General features: G+C 39.7%; 2 protein-coding genes across 2 annotated transcripts; one reads left to right on the top strand and one right to left on the bottom strand.

Moving 5' to 3' along the window:
• Positions 1-1,404: 1,404 nt before the first annotated feature.
• On the bottom strand, positions 1,405-3,967 carry LOC127373176 (60S ribosomal protein L19). Its single transcript, XM_051417373.1, has 6 exons — positions 3,896-3,967; positions 2,599-2,705; positions 2,376-2,498; positions 1,983-2,103; positions 1,756-1,866; positions 1,405-1,597 (listed from the first exon to the last, which is right to left on the bottom strand). Exons 1-6 carry the CDS (start codon positions 3,898-3,900, stop codon positions 1,471-1,473), a joined length of 594 nt encoding a protein of 197 aa, XP_051273333.1. The 5' UTR covers positions 3,901-3,967; the 3' UTR covers positions 1,405-1,470.
• A 605-nt stretch (positions 3,968-4,572) lies between these two features.
• Positions 4,573-23,075, top strand: gpam (glycerol-3-phosphate acyltransferase, mitochondrial). Its single transcript, XM_051417308.1, has 21 exons — positions 4,573-4,783; positions 8,249-8,385; positions 8,577-8,696; positions 9,208-9,281; positions 10,316-10,429; positions 10,623-10,772; positions 11,031-11,130; positions 11,444-11,580; positions 12,092-12,191; positions 14,127-14,339; positions 14,566-14,679; positions 14,904-14,989; positions 15,888-16,000; positions 17,200-17,270; positions 17,762-18,029; positions 18,146-18,303; positions 18,516-18,593; positions 18,739-18,876; positions 19,009-19,198; positions 19,634-19,692; positions 19,823-23,075. The coding sequence occupies exons 2-21, from the start codon at positions 8,302-8,304 to the stop codon at positions 19,937-19,939; spliced, it is 2,484 nt and encodes an 827-aa protein (XP_051273268.1). The 5' UTR covers positions 4,573-4,783; positions 8,249-8,301; the 3' UTR covers positions 19,940-23,075.
• The last annotated feature ends 91 nt before the right edge of the window (positions 23,076-23,166 follow it).

The raw sequence follows: 23,166 nt of genomic DNA, 5'->3' as shown, positions 1-23,166 counted from the left end.
CCAATGTTTCTTATGAAGGTGCGATACAGTCGTCGCTGTCGCTTTGTTACTTGCCTTCAGGAAGAGTGAGGCTGAGAAAATTATTTATGAGGAAAATCATTTATTAATAGCTAAATTATTTATTAATAAAACTTGGGCAGTCATAATTGTTTGGGTTCATCTGTATGTCAGCATGGGACAATTATCTACTGAAAACTAAATTTGTTGTGTTCTTCAATTCTCTCTGAGGTTTTGCCTCAATGTCAATTTCAATCAGCTCAAGCTGAATTCAAAGTGACTGATACCAAATGACTGCTCACACAGCTAAGTGGATAAATTGATAAGTCATGGATAAAATGCATCACTGACACACACACAAAGACCAACAAGCACACAACCAAACACGCAAAGAGGCAGAGGAAGACCTAGAATGAGTGCTGAGGCATTTGAAGGGAACATTTTGGAAATTCCTTCCATGAATGCTCAGACAGTGACGGCCAAATGCTGCAAAACGCTATGTTATCCTCTGTTAAAGTAAAAGGCCAATAGCGGGTAGTGCAAATACACTGACAAATAATCCTTAGAAAGACAGCATGAGGAGGAGTTTCTGTATACTGCTAACACCACCCTTCCTTATTAGCAGAGTAGACACACCCAGGGCCCCACTAGCAGCATTTACAGGGTCCGACCCTGGCTTGTTCCTATCTTTGAAGGGTGTATGTTGAATTAAAATAGTGAGTTTGATAGGTAGAAAGTGCAGGTCCAAAATAAAATTGAGTATAAATAAACTGTGTTCTATAAACTTCCAAACTCCCTCCACTCAGCAAGGGAGTAACCATTAAATATATGGATGTTTCTGAAAGGGCTTCATAAAATATGCATTTCAACAGAGTGCCCAAACTGTAACACATAGAGGCTTAATATAGAGTAATATAAAGTAACCAGTAAACACCAACTAAGGTTTTCCTTGGGCTGTACCAGGGTCAGTAGTCAGAATCAAATCATTTAGGAATGTAATCATGTTCAATATGAGATTAATATGGTATATCCTGTGTATGAGATATTATTATGTACCATACTCTGTTTTTTTTGTGGTCCAAAAACTGTCCATATTTGAGTCTGACAGCAGTCTGTTGCTGTAGTTATTTTACTAAAATGTGATTAAATACTGTTGGTGAAACTGATGAAGCCTCTGGGATGAGTAGTAAAATAGCTTAGGTAATCAATGATTAAAATAAATCAATACATATTTAGTGTTTAAAACATTTGTAGGACTAAAATGAATGTAGACATGATGTTATGGTAGAATGGATACTGGTGCTTTGCTGCCTCCTGTTGGACTGCTGAGAACACTAACCCAAAATGCAGCTTAAAAAGACTTTTCTTAGCCTCAGGCAGACAATAATAATCACCAAACACTGACAGTCTCTTTTATCCAAATTTATTAACAAGAAAAAGGGGAGTTTAAGAAGAAAGATTTTTAGTTTAGATTCACTTTTTTGCAGATTCCTCCTCCTTTGACAAGTTCTTGATGATCTCTTCTTTCTTAGCCAGGAGACGCTCTTCTCTGCGTTTGCGGGCCTCCTTTGTCTTTGAGCGGCGAGCTTCAGCCTGGTCACTGGGTGGGTTAAGAGAGGTGGAGACAGAAGAAAATTAATTCGACATACCACAGAGAACTAATGGAAAAAATGTCAATATATATGGACGCTGCCAGAAAGACCAACTAATAATATAGGTTATTAAGTATGGCAGGACAATAAAGAAAGAGCAACTTACGCCAGAAGCTTCTTGCGAGCCTTATCTGCCTTCAGTTTGTGGATGTGCTCCATCAGGATGCGTTTGTTTTTGAAGACATTACCCTTGGCCCTCAGATAGAGACTGTGGTACCTGGAGGAAACAGAAAACACCTCAGAGCGCCTCAAAGCAAAATGCCTCTTCCTGAAACTGAAATTAAAACGGCACTGGCTTTTTCACCAGCAAAGAACGCTGACATTCACACTTACATGTGCCTGTCAATTTTCTTCGACTCCCTGTAGCGACGAAGAAGACGACGTAGGATTCTCATGCGTCGCATCCATGACAACTTCTCTGGCATACGAGCATTGGCTGTACCCTTTCTCTTACCTGGGCAGGAGAAAAATGGTAAATTATATTTATTATAAACAAAAATAAAACTGCTGTGTGCTGGACAGTGTTTCCTCAAAATGTTCAGACATAAGTAACCAAATAATCAAAACTAAAAATTAGGAATGATGTGCATAAATTATTACTTTCATTTTGTCCACTGGGCAACTACAATTCTGGAATAAATGCTAGTATAGCATACACTATACGTAAAATCTGTGAAAGGAAATACGGAAAAGGAAAAAGACATTACTTGTAAATCAATTACCCACCATAACCCATGTGACGTCCCTTGCGGCGTGCCAAAGTGTTCTTGCGGCAGCGAGCGCGGGAATGAACCGTCACAGGTTTTCTGATGATCAGTCCATCCTTCACCAGTTTACGGATCTGCTGGCCTGTGGTACAAATACAGCACAATAAAGATGCTGGCCTACGGGGACGAGACAGCACACATCTACAGAGAAAGAACCTTCTATTGAAAAGTAAACTACTCACGAGAATTTGCGTTGGCAATCTCATTGGTCTCATTGGGGTCAAGCCACACCTTCTTCTTGCCACAGCGCAAGACGCTGGACGCCAAGCGCTTCTGGAGCCTGAGCATGCTGCATAAATGACGAGGAACATATTAGTTTTGCAGGATGTGAGATACAAACAGTGCTAGGTAGCGTTTAAGATTCTTATACTTTAAAAAAGGGGGATGTGTATCAAAGCAAGTAGCAGTGTGTCACCTCATACGTTTTTATATTTTCAACCCTGTGCATGAAACACTGCTCTCAGCATCGAGATTTATGTAGTATTGTACTGACTGAAACTGCAAAAGAATACCATAGGTATAATTCAAATTTCTATTTGATCTTAAAGTATGTTAATGTTGTAGCTAAATACTTCTTTCACTTTATCACTACTAACCAAAATCATTTTATTGGCCCTTTAATAGTCCCTTGATTTTTGATTCTGGACTACATAAACAAGATTTGCTTGACAAAACCTGGATTACAAATAAAAAACATGCAAAAAAAGAAATCAATCAAAAAAGATACAAAAGACAAGAGTATTCTCATACTCTGCAATTCAAGGTATACTACTACTGTAAAACTTTATTCCTGGGACTACCAGTAATTGTTACGCCTTTGCCATCCCCTGATGCCGATGTGACAGCGCACCTGGAATTTAATTACCATTATTTCCTCTACTTTTTAATCCTATAACTTTAACCAGTAACATAAACGAACTAAAAGGTTGCCAGCTGCCCATAAGAGGGGGCAGACTGAGGGATGTTATATATATTTATCTTCTTTACTTGTTGAATAACATCCCTGGGAATGTCATCGGGTTTGCCTTTAACTACCAGGCGTAAAAAAGGAAAAGCACAAAACAAAAATGCCTGACACAAAGCAATACTAACATTAGCCCCTTATTAACCCCCAATATTTATAAAGTGTGAGGACCAACTATACGCTACACGAGACCTAACCAAATTACTATATAGTTAACTATCTTAGTTTGTTTATTTAACTGACTTTATTGAGCAGATTGTTCCACAAACACATTAAAATACTGTTGCCAGCTGATCCGCCGCTGACATGTTGTGACATGTCTTGTTGAACTTAGCTAGGTTAGCTCTCCAACATAGGCCCTAACGCTACGTGGATTCTCGCAGAAATAGGCGATTTCACTCCAAGCCGAACCGAGTGCGAGTACTCTTACTTGTCTGAAATAACAAAGCCAACAACCCTATATGTAGTTTGCTTAGAATAAAAAGATATATTTAAATATCAAATGTCTAGCTTACCTCATGGCTCCCGCTAGCTTGATAGAAACGAAGGAAATAGAACGTCCAAGTCCCTACCATTATAGCTATCGTCATAGGTGACACAATTGTTGGCAGTCTCAGAAAATCGTAAATATAGCTACTGGTTGAGTAATGACAGTAAGTATTCAAATGTTGTGAGAACTTTTTATATTTTATGTTATATCTATAGTTTACTGTGCCCCAAAAGTCATACTGTCATACTGAGTTTAATAATCGACCCCCGCTATCATAGCACAGTGGTACGCTCCAAGAAAATGCATTATAAATATCCGACCACTGGAGGACGCAATACGTCCATGTTTTTTGATTAACTGTAATTTTTTTGTTTGTTTTTAAAGCTTTGTTCTTTTCTGTGTAAGACTATGTTTTATTGTCTTTTATGATATGTTGTGATGTTTACTTTCTTGAAACAAGAATAACATTTTATTTATTTTTAATCACAAAGCCCAAACGAATGACAGGACTTCAAAATAAAAGCCCAATTTTATTTATTTTTTTAAAAAGCGTCAAACCAGTTATTCGAAACACACACTGTCATATAACGTTATATGCCTTATAGAACAAAAAACAAAAAACAAAAAGAAAAACATTATTTCAGTGCCGCAGCTGATGCAGTGTGGTCGGATTAGCGGAGTGCTGCCCTCTCCAGGCATCCGCCATAACGACAGCGGGCAGTTCGGCGCTGTACCACCACAACAACAGCGGTCCTGTCACAGAGCTGCATGACAGAGCCGTCCAGTCCTCTGAGGAGTGGGAGCTCTTACAGGGAGACACCGGACCTCTAAAGGACCCCGACGGCTGGCTGCAGTTGAGTTTTGTCGACGGGTTTATTTCTGAGATATGAGTCAGCGTAACACAACATTCAAGGTAAGGGAGGTTTCGTTCTCGCGAGCCCGGCTAGCGAGCTAGTGCTAGCTACATCGTCGGCAGTTGAAGTAACTGCCACTAAATGCCTCGTGCGTAATTGTCATGGAAACAATAACTCCGTTGCGACGTTAGCCCACACGTTGGTGATCGATAAATACAAATCTAAGACACATTTAGGGCCGATTTTTAGTGGCATGACCTCACGTTAGCCGGTTAACTTTACGTTGACATTGAGTTCAAAGGGGACCCTTGCTCAGAATAGGATTTTTATTTTATTTTTTTTACATCTAAGTTAACCTTGGCTTGTTATGTCACCCCCAGAGACATTAGCTAATCCATTTAACGTTAAAAGCACGTCACGCTAATTGTACTCCATTTCCAGGAATCGCGAGTCCCCTTAAAACCCCCTCACATCAAGGTTTGCCTCATGAGGCTCGACAGCATGCCAGGCAATGTGCAACACAAACTGCACAAGTCATCGGTTTAATAGCTTAATACGAACCTCCAAATGGAGCTACAAGAGCCATTTAACCAGGAGATTGCAGCTTTAGCCAATTAAAACGGTGGGTTTTTTTTGTTGTTTTTTTTTTCTTAACCTTGTGGCCAAGCTCGCCAGACATCAGACTGCCTGGTTTGTGCCATTGTTGTCTGCACGGCTAGTTATCTGCACCCCATCTGTCACGAGACTTCTCCTGTTTGACCTGCTTATTTCTTGCAGATTACAGCTTGGAGCTTGTGAGATGGATTAACGCAGTCATGTACAGTGTGCAACAACAGGGATGTTTTTAAAGATAGATATAATGTGGTACAGTGGGGGGGTTGAGCTGGCTCTCCTGAAACGTGCTTTATACATTAATGCTGATATATGTCCAGTGTAATTTGACAAGATTTGGCAGATTGTGGTGTTAATTGTAAAATTACTAACGGAATAAAATAATAAAGAAAACTTACTTTATATGTCTGTTTGTATTGTAAAGATCCAAGCCTGCATTGGCTGATATGGGTGAAATATTACTGCTTTTTTATTACTACTTGTATGTGCTTCCTGGTGCATTCCTAAAGAGTATCAACATATGTCATCTGAACTCTTATGTTGACACTTGATCAGGATTATTTGAAGGATAAGCAGGATATTACATACAGATATATTTTTCTTATTTGAAGACTAATAAAGTTACAATCTAGCCTAGTCTAATGTTACATTAGTCAATATATTAACTTGCATGGAAACTTTAATGTTTCATTATGGCTACCTTCACCTGTTACCTAACCCCCACAGCTCCTCATTCCTCAACTTCTTTGTTTTGCTTCCAACAAAGTCACCCCATCAAGTGGAGTACTCTCGGTCATTGACCCTTTTGAAAACCCAGTTCCCCCTCATCAGTGTGCGTATCGCCTACAACAGGACGTTGGCTCAAAGTGCATTCATTCTCCGCTGGATACTAGTTAGGCAGGAACATTTTGCCCTCACGTCTGCCGTCTCCGTCAGACTTATTATTCACAGAAAGATAGATGTACACTGTCGCTTAACTGACACACATTATGATGTTTTGTCTGAAAGCATTCATTCATAAAGTGACTCACTAACCTATTTCCAAACTAATGAGAGGCACTGGCCATGGTGTTTTTCTGTTAATTACCATTGGACTATTTTGCACTTTGTGTCAGAAAAGCAGTTCATTGGTAAATAATATCACAATTTACATTTTAGAGGATTTTAGTTATGGTCTGTTGCTCCCATTTGCAGTTAGTGAACAGGGCTCCAGTCAAGTGTCTTTCAGCCAGCACTGCAATGTTCAGAATGTGGGAACAAACAAGCCGAACTGCAGTGGCCACCTCATTCACCTGCTAATAAGCAGACAGAAAACAATTGGGGAAACAAGAGGCAGACTGGGGCAAAAGTCTTTGTAGGTATTTGGGGCCCAGATGCAGAACACCTCCATTGTATAAAAGGTTAACAAGACAGTAACCAGTTAAGTGTCGGATCATAATGTTTATGTGGTTTTTTCAGGTCAAATAATGGTTCATCTTTAGAGCTACATCATCACATACTATCAGTCAAATAAATCAATTATACAAACATCTAAAAACATTTAGTCTACAGATAATTTTCAACAAAGACAAAGTGACAAATTAGAGGGATATACAAATTAATTAAACTAATTAATTCTCTTTTAAACATTTAGCCTCCCTCTATGTTAATTCTGTTTTGATTGCTACTTCATTTAGTGTATCTGAAGTTGAGAGTTGAATACTTTTTAAGTATGTTTCTTTGACAAATATTCAAAAAATATCCATCTTTTCAGGGCAAACACTCCTGTTATAAACTTTGAGAAGCCATTTAGAAATTGTTAACTAGTAGTTGGGTGGTACACAGCAAGGATGTATCCGTTGGCATATTTGTATTTCGTACGCACAAATCAACTGCAGAAAAATAATGATTACATAGTTAACTAACCTGTGACACATATTTATAGAGCTACAGCAAATACAATAGTGACTCATCCTAAACCTCCTCATTGTAATAGTCCAGGTTTTTCTAATACAATGTTTTGTTGAGCTGTACAACTTGATTGGTGTGTGTTTGACATTTTGGATTCAGAGTACGGGCTCTAGTCCATCAGATCAAGTGCTGTGTACTCAGGAAAACTGTCTTGTGATTAACTGATGACTGCGTGTGATGTAACTCCAGTTTCTATAGATTAGATTATTTATTAATTTAGATGTATTAATATTTATCTTAAATAAAGAGCAGTACAGTTTGATGAAGTTCATTTGAACTTGAAGCAAGTTTATTGAAACTGAAAAGATGTCTGAAGATGCTTGAGTGGCTCTTAAAATGAGGAAGGCTTTGCCAAACTTGTGAACTGTAACATACCAGTACTAATAATAGCTCATTAGCAGAAGTATCACTCATGAAACAAGTACAAGTATTGACCCAATGATAAGATGTTAGTTGGCAGGAAGGAAGTTAAACTAAAAGTGCTAAATAAATCCAGTCATTTAATTTGCATAATAGACTTTTATTTTGAGTAGAGCTATAACCTGTTCTCATTCAGTCTCAGATGTTTCAGCGTGCAATGCACAATACTTTCTGCTGTCAAGTTATTCAAACCTCAGACCAATCCCTGAATTGTATTCTGGGGACAAGTGGAACAACGTAACCTTAACATTAGTCAGAAAATCTGGCCTAACTGGAGCAAACAGGTGTTAAGTGAGCCAAACTCATACTAGCAGGGTGATGAATCATGTGGGAGGGATCTTCTTCATCTTTACTGTGGAAGTGAGACGTGACATCTAGTTCATGCTCAGTTCTCCTGCGCTCAAAATGCTTAAAGGCAGATGTATGATCTGACTGACTTGTGATGCCACACACAAAAAGTGAATTAAAATATTGTAATAGGCCATGCTCTAGCTAAGAAAACTTGCTATATGATATGATATGATATCCCTTTGTCTTGCCAGCTTACCAGCTAGTGGTGTGTGATCTGGAGGGAGAGGAAAGGACAGCAGAGAATATGGAGGTGTCAGATGGTTTGTTGCTGCAGGTCAATAATGGAGAGCAGTGGTGTAACCGCTGGAAACATCCCAATGATGACTCGGTAAGCCACGAACTCAGATCAACAATTTATGTTTGTAATGCCATTATACATTATCATCGGCATGATATATCTTGTCAGATCCTAGGTGTTTAATCTTGTCTTAGCATGCATGTGTTCCACAGAACAGGTTGTGTTATGTGTATAATGTTATTCCTGTATCTTTGTAATGATGTTTTTGGATGTGTTTCAAGGACCGCAGCACCAGCCCCTCGGTCCTGCGCTGCGTTGCCAGCACGTGGAAGGAGGGTCTTCTGAACAGAAAGAGGCCCTTTGTGGGCCGTTGCTGTCACTCCTGTACACCACAGAGCTGGGTAATGTTACACCACAGCTAATTAACTTTCCTTTTCTAAAGTCTAGTCTGATCAATATGCAGTGTACAGCACCCGCCAAAAACAATTTATTGTGGTTTTTGAAGACATGTGAAGTGCAATCCTATTTGGTATGTCTCTAAAAGATGCTACAAACATTGGCCAACAGGCATTTTTAACATGTTTCTTTCAAAATGAGTAGTACATTAATGTGTAACAAACTAAATGAAATGGCAGCAGAAAGGCAATTTCTTCCAGCACAGACCAGACTTACTTTGAACCTTTAGTCCACTCTTATCTCAGTCAGTATCTCAAGATCAGCTAAACAAGCTCCGGCTTGCTCATCTAGAATGCAGAGACTTGCTTGCAAGACTCGTTTCGTCAAAAGACAACAAGATACAATTCTGTCTACCTTATGTGTTCATTCCTTAAATTTACAAACCCATCTGTGTCTCTAAGGCTCTAAGTTGAAGTTATGTTGTTGATTCAATAATCATTGTGCTTTTGGTCACAGGAGAGACTGTTCAACACCAGTATTCCATCTCTGGGACTGCGTAACGTCATCTATATCAATGAGACCCACACCAGGTAAACAAAGGAAAATCTGCTCCATTACAGTATCACTTCCTTACACTTTATTTGTGTTTGAACAGTCCATTGGACCGACAAAAGGGAACATATTCAACTTTCAAAACTACACATTGTGCTGGTTGGCTTTCACATGTGGCTTTGGCATCTGATTAACCCTTAAATTGCACGCTGCACCAAAGAGCTCCTCCTGTATAGTACAATCAATACAGTGCAGTCAGGTACTGGCCTCCCTAACAACCTGCGTTTAATAGATGGCTTTAAGTCAGGAGGACCGTGGAAGCAGTGGAAAGATGGACAGATGAATAATTTAAACTGTTTGTCTGTGGACACCGGACACATGCATCCAGTGACTGACCTTAGCAGTAAGACACCTTTATACCTCAACACCAAGCAATATAAACACGAGCAAGTCAAAGGCAGTCCTTTGGATAGAGTTACTTTAATGAAGGCTATTTGCTATCATGCCCTGAACTTCATGGGAAATACTGAAAGAAGTTTATATCTAGTTTTATTCTGCAGTGTATTAGCATGTAGACAGAGATGTCGTGCAACCAGGATGAGCTAAATTCACTATTAACAAGTTAGTATTGTTAATTTTTATCTAACACAGTGAGTATTGTGTTGATTATAAGCTCAGCAAGGTGTAACAAAACTGCCATTGTCGTTGGAGAAAGCTCTGTGTAATGGATATGTGAGCCACAGCTGATCTCTGATTCTTGAAAATGTGTTAAATTACCAGTAAATCAGTGTAACCAACAATGGCCAAGTTTTTTTCTGACCGTCCTTCAACTGATCAGTCAAACTATACCTTTTTATATTGTGAGAGATTGTATGTATGAGAGATTTTGATCAAATGTTGATCACAGATATTTATATCACATATTTATATCACATATTCTACAGATTAAATCTGTTAAAGCATTAATTAGTGTATCCATTCATATGTTATTTTTGAGAATGTGTTCTCTTCAGTACATGTTTTTGTGTATACATTGCTGTACATGTGTATCTGTGTGTGTGTCCTCATGCAGACAGCGGGGCTGGCTGGCGCGCAGGCTAAGTTATGTGCTGTTTGTCATGGAAAGAGATGTCAACAAGGACATGTTCACCAGGAATGTAGTGGACAATGTGCTCAACAACAGCCGGTGAGAGTTAATGTAACATGAGACATTTACACATTTAGAGCATCATGAGAGTATGTAGTGACCCCTTAAGCAACATTAGTACCGTATTATTAAATTATACAGGGAGTGGAAACACTCAACTAATAGCTTTTGGGGATAAAGTGTACAAAAAATTGTATGCCTCACGTATGTGCTGTGCTTTTGCCCATGGCAGGGTGGAGAGTGCTATTGTGAAGGTAGCCACAGATGTGGACACTGCAGCCAGCCAGCCTGGCCAGGACCACAAAGCTGTCAGTAAAGTGAAGCAGAAAGCCAGGGCCTTCCTCCAGGAGATGGTGGCCAACATTTCACCAGCCTTTATCAGGTATATACTGTGTACCAGAAATCTCACGTCAGTTGCTTTTCAGCCGGGTTTATAGGAATATTGTAACACATTAACACAATGTTTCTGGAAGACCTTAGAAGAGACTCTTTCATTGTACTGCAGTTTTATTTTACTGTGGATTAGTACACTGAATATGTGCATGGCTCCATTATGTTTAATTTCACTAAAATGGACTAGATTCTGCCAAAGCTAGACTCTTTGTTTCTGTTCCACATCTTCATTTTCATTTTCTTTCAGGCTGACGGGGTGGGTCCTCCTGAGGCTCTTTAACGGGTTCTTCTGGAGCATCCAGATCCACAAGGGCCAGCTGGAAATGGTCAAGAAAGCAGCTACGGAGGTCAGCAGCAACTACACACAAAGAAAAATGGATTATACTGTCACAACATGATCTGATGAGTGACAGTTAAACACAAGCAGTACACAAATACATTTCACAAACTGACACAATAACGTGCTAATACTGCTTTTTGTGTTTCATGTACACAGTCTTACTTTGTGTATTTATTACCATTTTTATTATCAGTGCAGTCTTGAACGGCAGTCATCATAATACATTTCTGATGGGCTAAAGTTTGCTCCTAAAGTACATATCCATATGCATATCAGTGGTCTGTGTTTATTTTAAAATGATCTATGTCTTGTCTTTACAGCAAAATGTGCCCATGGTCTTCCTCCCTGTTCATAAATCCCACATTGACTACCTGCTCATCACGTTGATCCTGTTCTGTCACAACATCAAAGCCCCACACATTGCTGCTGGAAACAACCTAAGCATCCCTATCCTCAGGTAAAAGGCCCATGAAGGCTCATGTCAAGTTTGATGTGGCAATAAAGTGAATTTCTCCCCTCTGTGAGTGAAAACAGATCAGTTTGATAATAGAAGAAAGGGAAATTGATCAGAGAGGAATGAAAGCTGAACTAAAGAGTGAGACTAAAGACTGACACTGTTTTTACCTTAAGGGAATATAACCTCCCTGACAACAGGTTGTAAACCTGTTTTATCCTAACTTGCTTCAAATAGGTTAGTAGGTCCAGTACAAACAAAACAGTCTATAAGTAAATGCTACATACTGGCTTATTCCAAATTGTATGAAACCATCCATGTTCATCTGTCAGCAACATGTTGTCAAATCATATTTAATACTCACAATAATCACAGTTTCTAAAGAGGAATCACTATAGTACAGTGATTCCTCTTTAATCATAGTGACACCATAACCAAATTGCAGCCAACTAAAAATGATAAAGACATCACTGCTGCCAGTGTACAACGTTTTTTCGACTTTATGTGTTTTCAGCACCCTTATCCGTAAACTTGGAGGGTTCTTCATACGACGGAAAATGGAGGAGACCGGGGATGGGAAGAAAGACATTCTGTATAGATCACTCTTGCAAGCAGTAAGTCCCAATAGTCTATTTATCTTCTACAGGAAAGGCTGGTTTAACATGCAGTTCTTAAATTCAGTGTTCAATTCATGTGTGTGGTGTGTGTGTGGGTTTTTGTCTTAGCATGATTTATTATGTAACTGCAGGAGGTCTTCATACTTTTTTGCTCTGTGCGCTTTTTATTCCCTGAGTGATAGAGCGCTAAAAGCCTTTGTTACATAATGTTAGCCCACCTCCTTCTTTTTTCTCTGTCTGTTCTTTAGTCATACTGTAAAATCAGTCTTTGCAAAAATCTGACTCAATTTAACAAGATAGCATTTTACTTTTTAAAAGTTATTCAGACACTACTACTATCCTGTAGCAGTGTTTAAGAAACTTCTGTAAACTTTTCTAAAACTTCTGCTGTAGAAGTAAGATATGATCATACTGTATGCTGTTAATTTTACTTGTTTTACTCAGTTTAAATATCTAACATACTTGGACATATTGCTATTAATTACATTTACAGTATTACATGAAGAGTAGTAGTGTAACCCAGTGGTTATATCTATTTGTAATTGCAGTACAGAGGGGTTTGAGTCCTGTGACTGGTAAAAGTGAGAAGGGATAATAATTTTAGTGATGTATTATTTTGCTTTTCAAATAACCCAGAAATATCTGTACAATGTAAAATGGCTGACATATTGTTTATGGGCATTTGTAAATGTAGAGTAAAAAGTTATTGTTTTGGTAAATCATTTAAGTCTTTCCAACTATGGCACTGGGTAGAGTTTATTTCCCTCCTAATGTGAGCATTGTGCATCTCAAGAAAGTTACAGGGACAAAAACTGACTGAGTGAAACTTTCGAGGCTGATTAAAACTGGAATCTGCATTTGTGCAGCTCTAGTATTTGGATAATGTGGCTTAACAAGCTTCTCCTAATGAGAAAACCTGAAGTATAACTAATGTGGATGACTACTATTGTTGATATGAATGCTTTGTCATCATAAGCTACTTGTAGCATGAAGTTTCTAAATGTGCTTTCCACTAAATAGCTTGGCTGCTTAGTGGATTAACTTAATTGCACCAGTCTATCAGAGTTGGTAATGGCTGTTAATTTGTATGTTTGGAGTTTGTGGAAGAGAGTTAAGAGTAATGATGAGTGAAAATGAGTTGGCAGTAATGAAACCAACAAAGGCTGTGTATTGTACGGCTAAGATAAGTGTGTATCGTGTCCCTCAGATAAGAGTTATCAGCTGAAGACATGAGCAACTGTTGGAAGTGATGACCTGCATTTCATCCCTTTGTACCTCTGATATTTTTTTCTACACATCCCACTAAACAGAGTGTACAATTCTGCCATTGTAACTGTAAATTGTAAAATTTTGGAGGAGATAAGACTTTAATCTGGCATGGGCATGTCTCTCACAGAAACGTAATTAGCCGAACTCCTTCACAGGCAGAAGTGCAGGCAATAGAATAAGAAACCTTGTGCTGCTCTAATTTCAGTCGCTCCTGTGAAAGCCGAACCTGGATGTCTGTTCTTATCACGGCTTACTCTAAATGCCACAGGCTAGAGTCCATTTCAGTATAAAGCCTCTCTTCTCAAAAGTGTCTGCATAGCAAGAGGCAGCTGCGTGCATACTGTGCTCAGCATATCATGACACAACATGGCTTCCTTGGCACGTGCCCAGTTCTCTGCGGTGTATTTGGGGGTCAAACTATTGTTGACCACGCTCATTTTAACTCTTATTCAGAATGCACACTTTACGTGACACATCCACCTCGTGATGGAGTCACTGTCTTTGCAGCAAATTGTATTTTCATCGAAAGTATTATGACCTTTACACACTGTATATGCATATTTGTCTCACATTTGACATCCTGTGCAACCTTTTTTTCATTCATCTTCATCCCACCATTTTCACTTCAACCTTTGCCTCTGTGTTTCATCCATCTTCCCTCAGTATACAGAGGAGTTGTTGCGTCAGCAGCAGTTTTTGGAGGTCTACCTAGAGGGTACCCGCTCCCGCAGCGGTAAGCCATCTACAGCGCGTGCAGGCATGCTGTCCCTCGTGGTAGACACACTGTGCACTGGGTCCATCCCAGACGTACTGGTGGTGCCAGTTGGCATCTCTTACGATCGTATAATTGAGGGCAACTACAATAGCGAGCAGCTGGTAAGTGTTTAGATCATCTTGGTTGGATGTTTGTGTACTTTTTCCTCTGGCAACAAAGCTGTTTTCCTCCACTAAAAACAGAATAGATATTGTAGTATTTTGGAAATTAGGCGATGAAAGGCTTTGTTTCTTTGTGGGATAGATGACTTTAACTGCATCATCATACAGTATATGTTGTTATTATTAAGTTGTTGTTGTAACCATCTAAACTCCTCAATACCACCAGGGAAAGCCCAAGAAGAATGAGAGTTTGTGGGGAATAGCATGTGGAGTGTTCAGGATGCTGAGGAAGAACTACGGTTGCGTCCGAGTTGACTTCAACCAGCCCTTCTCCCTCAAGGTGACTGATCAGAGATGACATCAGCTTTTATACAAATAGAACTACAGCTGTTATGGCCACATGTAGCCAGAGACGCTATTACAGTAATAGATTTCAGGTATCACTCTTTTATTGCAAAAAAAAGTGAGAAAATAATAAATGTGGCTTATATGGAGTTTAACGTTTGATGTTTCCATCTGGCTGTCTGTGTGATTTTGTATTTTAATTAACCCTTTGTTTGTCAGGAGTACCTGGACTCCCAGAGAAGCCGCCATATTCCACCACCAGTGTCCCTGGAACACACCTTGATGCCCACCATTATTTCTGCTCAGTAAGGGCACACACACACACACACACACACACACACACACACACACACACACACACACACCCACTCTGACAGGCAGATATACTCTTCTGGGACAAGTGCACATGCACACACCAGAAGTCCCACCTGTAATATCATGAACCCTCATGTCAAAAACTTGACTTCTCCTTCCTGCTTCGTCACAGCAGGGTCTGTTATCTGACATCTGAGCACAGCTCTTGAGTTAGCATTGGCAGGGGTCACTTCAGTTCAGCACTGTCGCTTCATAATAACACTGATACAGTCATAGAGGACGTTCACATGGACAGCAACGTTTCATTCCAGCTGGTCTGGAGTCGCAAGTTTAGATTTCATGCCAGAAGAGCCGAGTGAAAACTATCTGGACAAACATTACAAATACTATTTCATAAAAAGAGCCCTACAGAATGTATAGTAACACTCACAGACTAAATAGTAGCCTGTCCTGTCTTGAAAATATATGGCACAGTTGGCTGAGGTGGTTAATGACTGCGCTGTAAGCCTGGAAATAAAAGGAGTGAGCAGAGACAGCCACAGGTTCATAAGGGTAATCGTAAACTAATAATCACATTTGGCAAGATTAAGTTTACTTTAGGTCTTTAGTGGTGCTTCTTTAAAACACAATGGGCAGTTTGTTTGCAGCATAAAGCAATTATGCGGAACAGTAGAACACATTGCAGGGGGTCAATACTATCATCTAAATATTAAATTAAAATGTATATTGCTTCAATCATTTGCTATAGTGCTTATGTTTTCACACCTATTAAGTGGTATATTTTGTGAATTGAACACCATCTTTTTAAATTGTGCATACCACATCAAGCTGGCATACTAAGACAGTGGTCAAACTATATGTTTATATGTTGGGTTACTATTCTTTCAGACCTGATGCTCAGCTGTTTGAGGGGCAGGAGGAGGAGCAGATGAACAGAGAGCTGCCTGATGATATCTTGAGACGACAGCTCATTAACAACCTGGCCAAGCACGTCCTCTTCAGTAAGGAACTCACAACACCTCAGCCAGTGGATTTGCTACACCCTAACTACAGCCCTGTTGCTTATATTATTTAGGGATCGTTATCAGCCCTTTTTATATTTTTAGTTTGTAGCATAGAAAGACATGTGACAGAGGTCATGAATCCTCACAGTGCTCTTCCTATTCAGAGTTTTCCATCACGGATGCCACATTAAGCTAAATGTCATATGGCACTATTTGTCCCGTCACATCTAATTTATTTTAAATATTGGAGCACATTTTCTGCTTAATTAATTAATCCTACCCTCTTTTATATTCTTTTCCACTTGCATGTCCTTTTCATCCTGTGTTTTAAGCTGCACCTGCTTGCAGGAGCTGAAGCAGAATTCATAAAAATACTACTCATTCTACTGCCTTTATTAATTTAAATCCTACACAGCATCAGTCCATCCATTTCACATCACTCGGGGCTTTTTGCCCCAGGGTAGCACTACAGAAACCGGTTCTCCCTAGTTCATTCAGCTGCATTCTCCTACCCTAGGCCTGGTCGCTTTTCACTCTCAGCCAATCACAAAGCCTCCAGCTGGATGGCATGTTGTTTTCAGCCAATAGGATAAAGGGGAGGATAGAGAAGCAGAAGAAGGGAGGAATGCAGTACCAGTGCTCACAAATGTTTTACACCCCTGAACTATGCTCAAGATGACCACTAGTAACCTTTGTCCCATGACATGTGCGAACACACACAGACACACCATTATTGTCTTTGTCTGTCTTATATGTTATCATTATAATAAACTCTTTTTAACCTTTTGTTTATTAAAAGAAAGCATTATATCTAATTAGACAAACCTGGTACATTGGATATTTTCATATGCTTGAGAACTTTATTTAAAGACCGTAAGATGTATTATTTAAAATATGGGTTACAACATATGGTTAGTCATAGATTGTCAGTGAGTCCCATCTGTACGTACTCTTTTAGTTGTTGTCATAACCCCCACCTCTGTCTGACATAAGAGACTTCCAACTCAGATGCTTAACAGCGGTATAGCATTCATATGTGTTTTGTCTTGTAAATGAAAAAGAATAAATATTTAGGAATATTGCAGCAGTTACTCTTAGAGTGGAAACATATTGGTCAATACCAGACGTCTCTGCTTTGATATTGTCGTCAGTCTGTTTTGCTCATTATGGTATCTTCTTTGTATCGCCCCTCACAGCGGCTAATAAGTCCTCAGCAATCATGTCTACCCACATTGTAGCCTGTCTGCTGCTCTACAGACACAGACAGGTAAGTCTGGCTGTTTTTCATGTCCTCTATATAACCTCCACTCCTGGCACTTAGTTACTATATATACTGCACCCTCTTCCCTTTTCCAATTTTTCTTCAACCATCTGTTCCTCAGTCTTTTTTTGTCTTTTTTTGCCCGTCATACTCCCTCCCTTACACAGGGGTGATCCAAATGTCAGAAACCTCTGCATGGTAGCAATGAATGTGTCTCTCTGTTCTGTCTTTCTCTCCCTGCATCTTCTCTCCACCACCTCTGTACATTAGCGGTGGGCCTCTGCCCTCTGCAGGCACACTGATGTACTGTAAGTGGGTGACAGTGGAGAACAGTTACTGAAATTGTCTTTCTGTCTTGAGGAATTGGCCTGTGCTGCATTTGACAGACTCAAGCCAAGTCTAGTGTTTTGTTGTACCGAGTCACCAAATTCTGGACATGAGCCACGTTTTTTTCTTCAAATATCTGGAGCTTGTGTTTTTCCTCCACTTTGCTCCAGGGGGTGGTGCTGTCCAAGCTGGTGGAAGACTTCTTCAACATGAAGGAGGAGATCCTGTCACGGGACTTTGATCTGGGCTTTTCTGGGAACTCCGAGGATGTGGTCATGCGTGCACTCCACCTGCTGGGAAACTGCGTCAACGTGACCAGCAGTGCGAATCGCAATGGAGAGTTCACTGTTGCACCCAGCCAAACTGTACAAGCGCTTTTTGAGCTCAACTTCTACAGCAATGGCCTTTTCCATGTCTTCATTTCTGATGCAATCATTGGTATGTTGAGCCGAGAGGTTGATCTTGTGTTGTGCGCTCAATCTGGTGTGTCACTGATCTTTGCCTAGATGTTAGAATATTTCCCTATTTCTAATTTCTTTATGATTTATCTCCAGCCTGCAGCATCCTGTCGCTGCAGCGGGAGCTGGTCGCAGAATCAGACACTGATCACCAGCCCGGTTGTCTCAGTAGCCTCCCTCTCAGTCAAGAGAGACTCATCCGCAAGGCTGCTATGCTCTCCCACTTCCTTATCAATGAGGTGGCTGTGGCGCCAGTAAGTCCTGTGCATTGTCACTAGCTTTCTAAACTTTGAACTGTACAAAATGAGTCCAAAGATTTGGAAGTAAAACACCAACATGTCTCTATTTGCTCAATTGAACTGTTTGGTTGTTGTTCCTATTGATGTTTGGTTTTAAATTGATTTTAAACACAACTCCACATGGTTTGTTTCATGTTCCTCTCCCTCTCCTCCTCTCTGTCCCACAGCCCTGTCAGACTATTTACCAGGTTTTTCACGATGCAGTGACCCGGCTGATCCAGTATGGAGTTCTCTACGTAGCAGAGGTCAGTTTACAGACATGAAGTAACCACTGTGATCAGTTGACCAATGGTGAACATCTTGGGTTAACTATAATTGTTTACTGTATATGTATGGCCCAGATGGTCTAATTTGTGTGTGTCTGTGTGTGTGTGTGTGTGTGTGTGCCAGGAGGACCAGGAGGAACTGAGTCCCAGCCCCACAGAGGAACCATGGCCCAAAAAGTTCCCCGAGCCCCTTTCCTGGAGAAGTGACGAGGAGGATGAGGACAGTGACTTCGGCGAGGAGCAGAGGGATCGCTACCTAAAGGTCGAGATAATAATGCGTATTTAAAAAGACAATTTCAAACAGTTTTATTTAAGCCAACAGAACCACCACAGTACTTCTAGACTAACTGGCTTCTCTCCCTGATTTTTTATTTTTTGTTTATTTTTTGATCAGGTGAGCGTTTCTGCAGAACACCAGGAGTTCTTCGTCTTCCTACAGCGACTTGTGAGCCCCGTGCTGGAGGCCTACAGTGGGGCCGCCATCTTCGTCCACAGTCTGAGTCAGCCCATGGCTGAGTCTGACTACACCCAGAGGCTCTTCAGATACCTGCTCACCCGCACAGAGAGAGGAGTAGCTGCTTATGGTAATACTGCAATATTTCTCCCACATACTGTATGTCCACAAAATATTTTGGAATTAGAAATGAAGGTCCATTGTGTAATTATTCCATACAGTATCCTTTGATAATTCAAAGAAAAGTCATTATTTAACCATAAAAGTTACTGGAACTAATGTCCTAGCACTAGATTTATGCCATGGACACACAAGTCTTGGCTGTTTCTTTATAGTTATTCTTAATGCCTGCCACCCGGTCAGATTCCCTTTGAAATCAATGAAACAAGGTGTAGAAACACTTCTGCTTTTTTCCACAAGAGCCACCAGAATCAACACAAAATGAACACCCTTGTAGGGGCTTTAGCTATGAATTAACTAGTAACATTAAAAAAAAATAAAACGTCAGTCACAATCAGGTTTAATTAGTATTTCTGACTCCTTATGTAATCTCTTTTTTTTACAGGTGAAAGTGCAACTCATTACTTGGTTAAGAACACAGTGAGGACATTCAAAGAGCTTGGGGTAAGTTTAAATTGTGGATTTATTATAGGTATTAAAATACAATACGGTTTATATTCAGACAGTAGTCTTTGATGTTCAGGTCCCTCCAGCTGGAGTTAAGATGTTCCACCTTTGTTGCAATTTTCTGTAGGTCCTGAAGGAGAGAAGAGAGAACCGGGTGACAACTCTGGAGCTGAGCAGCACTTTTCTACCTCAGGCCAATCGGAACAAACTCCTGCAGTACATCTTAGGTTACACCCTGCTGTAACAGAGACACCCTTCAGCCCAGCTCAGACCCCAGGCTCCTTCCAATAAAGGGCTTCTACTGGTTACTTCTAAACAATCCCAGGTGCTACTCTGTGGAAAGCTTTACCAGGAAGTGCCTTCACGTAACAGCCGCTAACTGTTAGCTGTTAGCCGGAAGAGACTTGAAGCCAGTCTTCCCTTTTTGTTCCAGTCTATGACTCCCTGTCTTAGAACTGTGCAGCTGATAAAACACATGTATTGTTCTTTGAAGAGGTACCTCTAGGAATCATCCTGTCTTTGAGAACATTGCCAGTGAAGTCTTGAGGTTTTAATATGATCAAGATTTTATCAGAAAATATACTCAAGCAGGTTAGTGAATAAGAATCACTTTTACAGCAATCCGAACAAAGCAAGCTGCCTTTAGTCTATACAAGTGAACAAGCAAAATATGCATAGAAAATAATGGTAAACATTACCAACAACAAAGGCATTTTTATGTTTAACTCTTTCTGCTTGTTTGTAGAACTGTTGTATTCTCTCCAGTGCGCTCCACTATCATACCGTAGAAAACATGTAAAAGTGTATTTTTAAAACTAATTCCTGTACATAGGCCACAAGATCAGTGTCTCTCATTTGTAGTCCATTTAAATGCGTGCTCGCTGCTGACATCAAATTTAACAGATTTGAAAGATTTGCCCCTGCAAAATGCGTACATATCTTAAATTTCCATTAAAAAATTAATACATGTAAAAATCTAATCCTTAGAGACAGCTTTGGTCAGTTATACTGCACAGATACTGGTTAAAGTTATCAAAAACATAAGCGGCAAATCAGCTCAGCCATGCAACAATATCTACTTGGCAAACAACAACAAACAAAATGTACCTGTTGAAAATCCAGCGCAGCTGCAGCCTCAAATCACATGCATCTACAGTTAAGTGCATTCAAACCACTAATATCTAAGTGCATTCAGTTACACTTTTTGTCATGGGTATTGATGAAAAGTGACTTTGATCTCTGTGTTAGTGTACCACTGTTCTCACTTTTCAATGAATGTGACATAGCACAGCACCTAAAATGCTTACTACCAGCCATCACATCCACTTCAGTTTAAGTGTAACAAGCTCAGAAGCTCTTCGGTCATGCCTTTCAGGGAAAGCAGAGATTTGGGAGAACCACCTTTTTTTTTTCTTTCTGTATTATAATCACACTTTACAAAAGCTGTTATGGCATCACTGCTGAGTGAGCTATTTTGCTCCAATGGTTGGGCATTCGCAAGTCAGAGGAACTACATAGTGTGGTAAAAATAAATGGTACATATCCACCGTGTAATCCATCTGAACAAAAGGTCAAGTCTGTAAAAGTTAGCCGTTTGTGAGAATAGTGTCTTTGTTGTACGTTCAAGAAACTCTCGATGAAAGGAGAGGATGTCTTTCTCCTTTGTTTACTTTTAAACGCAGACTGCTGTGAGGAGCAGTGATGTTTCTGTAAATGAAATGATAGTTCTTAACTGGGTCAGGTTTACCTGTTCTTTATTTTTCTTGGTTATAGCTTCACTTCAGATTTTCAGCACCACTGTCTTACTTTCACAAAATCACAGTCTAAAAATGTCCTTAAAACACACTTTCTCAACTACCAGTAAGTGTATCCTGATCATTTCCGTTTTTGTTTCTAAATGCATGTGTCAAAAAGAATCTAAACATCAGACAGGTTGGGAATAAAAACTCTGTGGCAACAGATTGTGTTGATAATGAAAATCTAAAACATACCAAAACTACATGCGTTAAATTAAAACTTGATAGTGAAACCTCACTGCACTATATCTGTGCATTTAGCTAGAAAACATTAACCAGCTTTTAATTATTTTATTGTAAAACGACCGGACTCAATATTTAGGTCTTGTCCTACGTATGTAATTCTAAAAAATAAATACATTTTTGCATTAAACGTGAACATAAACGTTGGTGTACGAGTGCTCACCAACTGACAGGAAAAAGAAGGAGTGTGTTGGGAAAGGGGAGAGTAAGTCTGAATAATTGTGGGCATTAGAGGGGATGCGAACCCAAATCTCAGATTGATAATGTGAAGACAGTGTGAATGTTAGAATTTGACATTCTTGATCTGTCGGGGCAATAAGGTAAATGGGAATCGGGTGTCTAATGGTATACACTGAATGAATATTTATATTGAAAGTCTAGTCTGCACCACTGCTTGGTACAATTAACTTAAATGCTTTTTCAAATCTATGTAAGGAAATATCCCTGAAATTGGGGGAAAAAAAGGTTACTTGTTGAGGATCAGTGAATGACACCCATAGCATGTTGAAGAACAGAGAAGTATGTTATTTGAATAGGAATGTGATCAGAGTGCCCCCCCCCCAAAAAAAAATAGTCCCTGCTCAAGTTCAGCGGGGAACATTTTGACATTCAAAGCATTTCTGAGCCCACAATCCTGTAAAAGTCCCCACTCCGGGGGACCCCTCCGCCAAGATAAAAACCACTTCACGTACTGTACTGCATGTTTCCTCTGGTCGCCTTTAATCATCGACACTTCAATGTGAATTCTACTTAACCTGAGAATTGTATTTTACAGTTTAGTGTGTGAATTATGTTGCAGAGAAAGGTGTGTGTGTGTGTGTGTGTGTGTGTGTGTGTGTGTAGGGGATGAAATTTGTTACCTCTTGAATGTATCTCATCTGTCCCCAAAAAGGTCAATGTGATAATTATAGAATACTCAATGGGAGTCGGTACAGATGTGATGATCATGGGGATTGTTGAGAACCCGTCGCTACTGAAGCTGCATTAACAACATCCCTCTACGATTATGTAACTTTGTAGGATTAAATAAAAAAAAAAAAAAAAAAAGCCTGTATCTGGGGAGCAGGTGCCTTTTTAATGCACTGTAGTGTTCTTTGGTTGTGTTTTTTGTTCTGTTTTTGTGCATGTTAACAAAGGTTATTTCGTGTGGGAAAAGAACACTGTAGATTGTAACTCTAAAAAACAAACACACAAGAGCAGAGAACGTGTGGTTACTATAAGCAGAATCACCAGCTACTAAAAAAAAAAAAGTGTCACTTTTTTTCTTGCTTTCTCAGAGCAAAGCACAATTGGCATTATTGGATTTTGTTTTTAAATAAATTAATGATAGATTAACAATGATCTCTTGTCTGTCTTTTTATTGATTTATTGATTTATTTCCAGCAGGGGATGGGACAGTAAATGTTTGGGTATCCATGTCAGTGTCTTCTTT

The sequence above is a fragment of the Dicentrarchus labrax genome, unplaced genomic scaffold (genome assembly GCF_905237075.1).
Source record: "Dicentrarchus labrax unplaced genomic scaffold, dlabrax2021, whole genome shotgun sequence".
Taxonomy (NCBI): domain Eukaryota; kingdom Metazoa; phylum Chordata; class Actinopteri; family Moronidae; genus Dicentrarchus; species Dicentrarchus labrax.
The sequence above is the reverse complement of the archived record's forward strand: the minus strand, read 5'-3'. Positions and strand labels throughout refer to the sequence as shown.

Excerpts from the sequence above, each read along its gene's own strand:
- gpam (XM_051417308.1), top strand. The coding sequence starts at position 8,302 with ATGGAGGTGTCAGATGGTTTGTTGCTGCAGGTCAATAATGGAGAGCAG. Across the intron at positions 12,192-14,126 it reads ATAGATCACTCTTGCAAGCA|TATACAGAGGAGTTGTTGCG; the intron begins GTAAGTCCCAAT and ends ATCTTCCCTCAG. Across the intron at positions 18,304-18,515 it reads ATGAGGTGGCTGTGGCGCCA|CCCTGTCAGACTATTTACCA; the intron begins GTAAGTCCTGTG and ends TCTGTCCCACAG.
- LOC127373176 (XM_051417373.1), bottom strand. Across the intron at positions 2,104-2,375 it reads GGGACGTCACATGGGTTATG|GTAAGAGAAAGGGTACAGCC; the intron begins GTGGGTAATTGA and ends TCTCCTGCCCAG. Across the intron at positions 1,598-1,755 it reads GCTCGCAAGAAGCTTCTGGC|TGACCAGGCTGAAGCTCGCC; the intron begins GTAAGTTGCTCT and ends TAACCCACCCAG.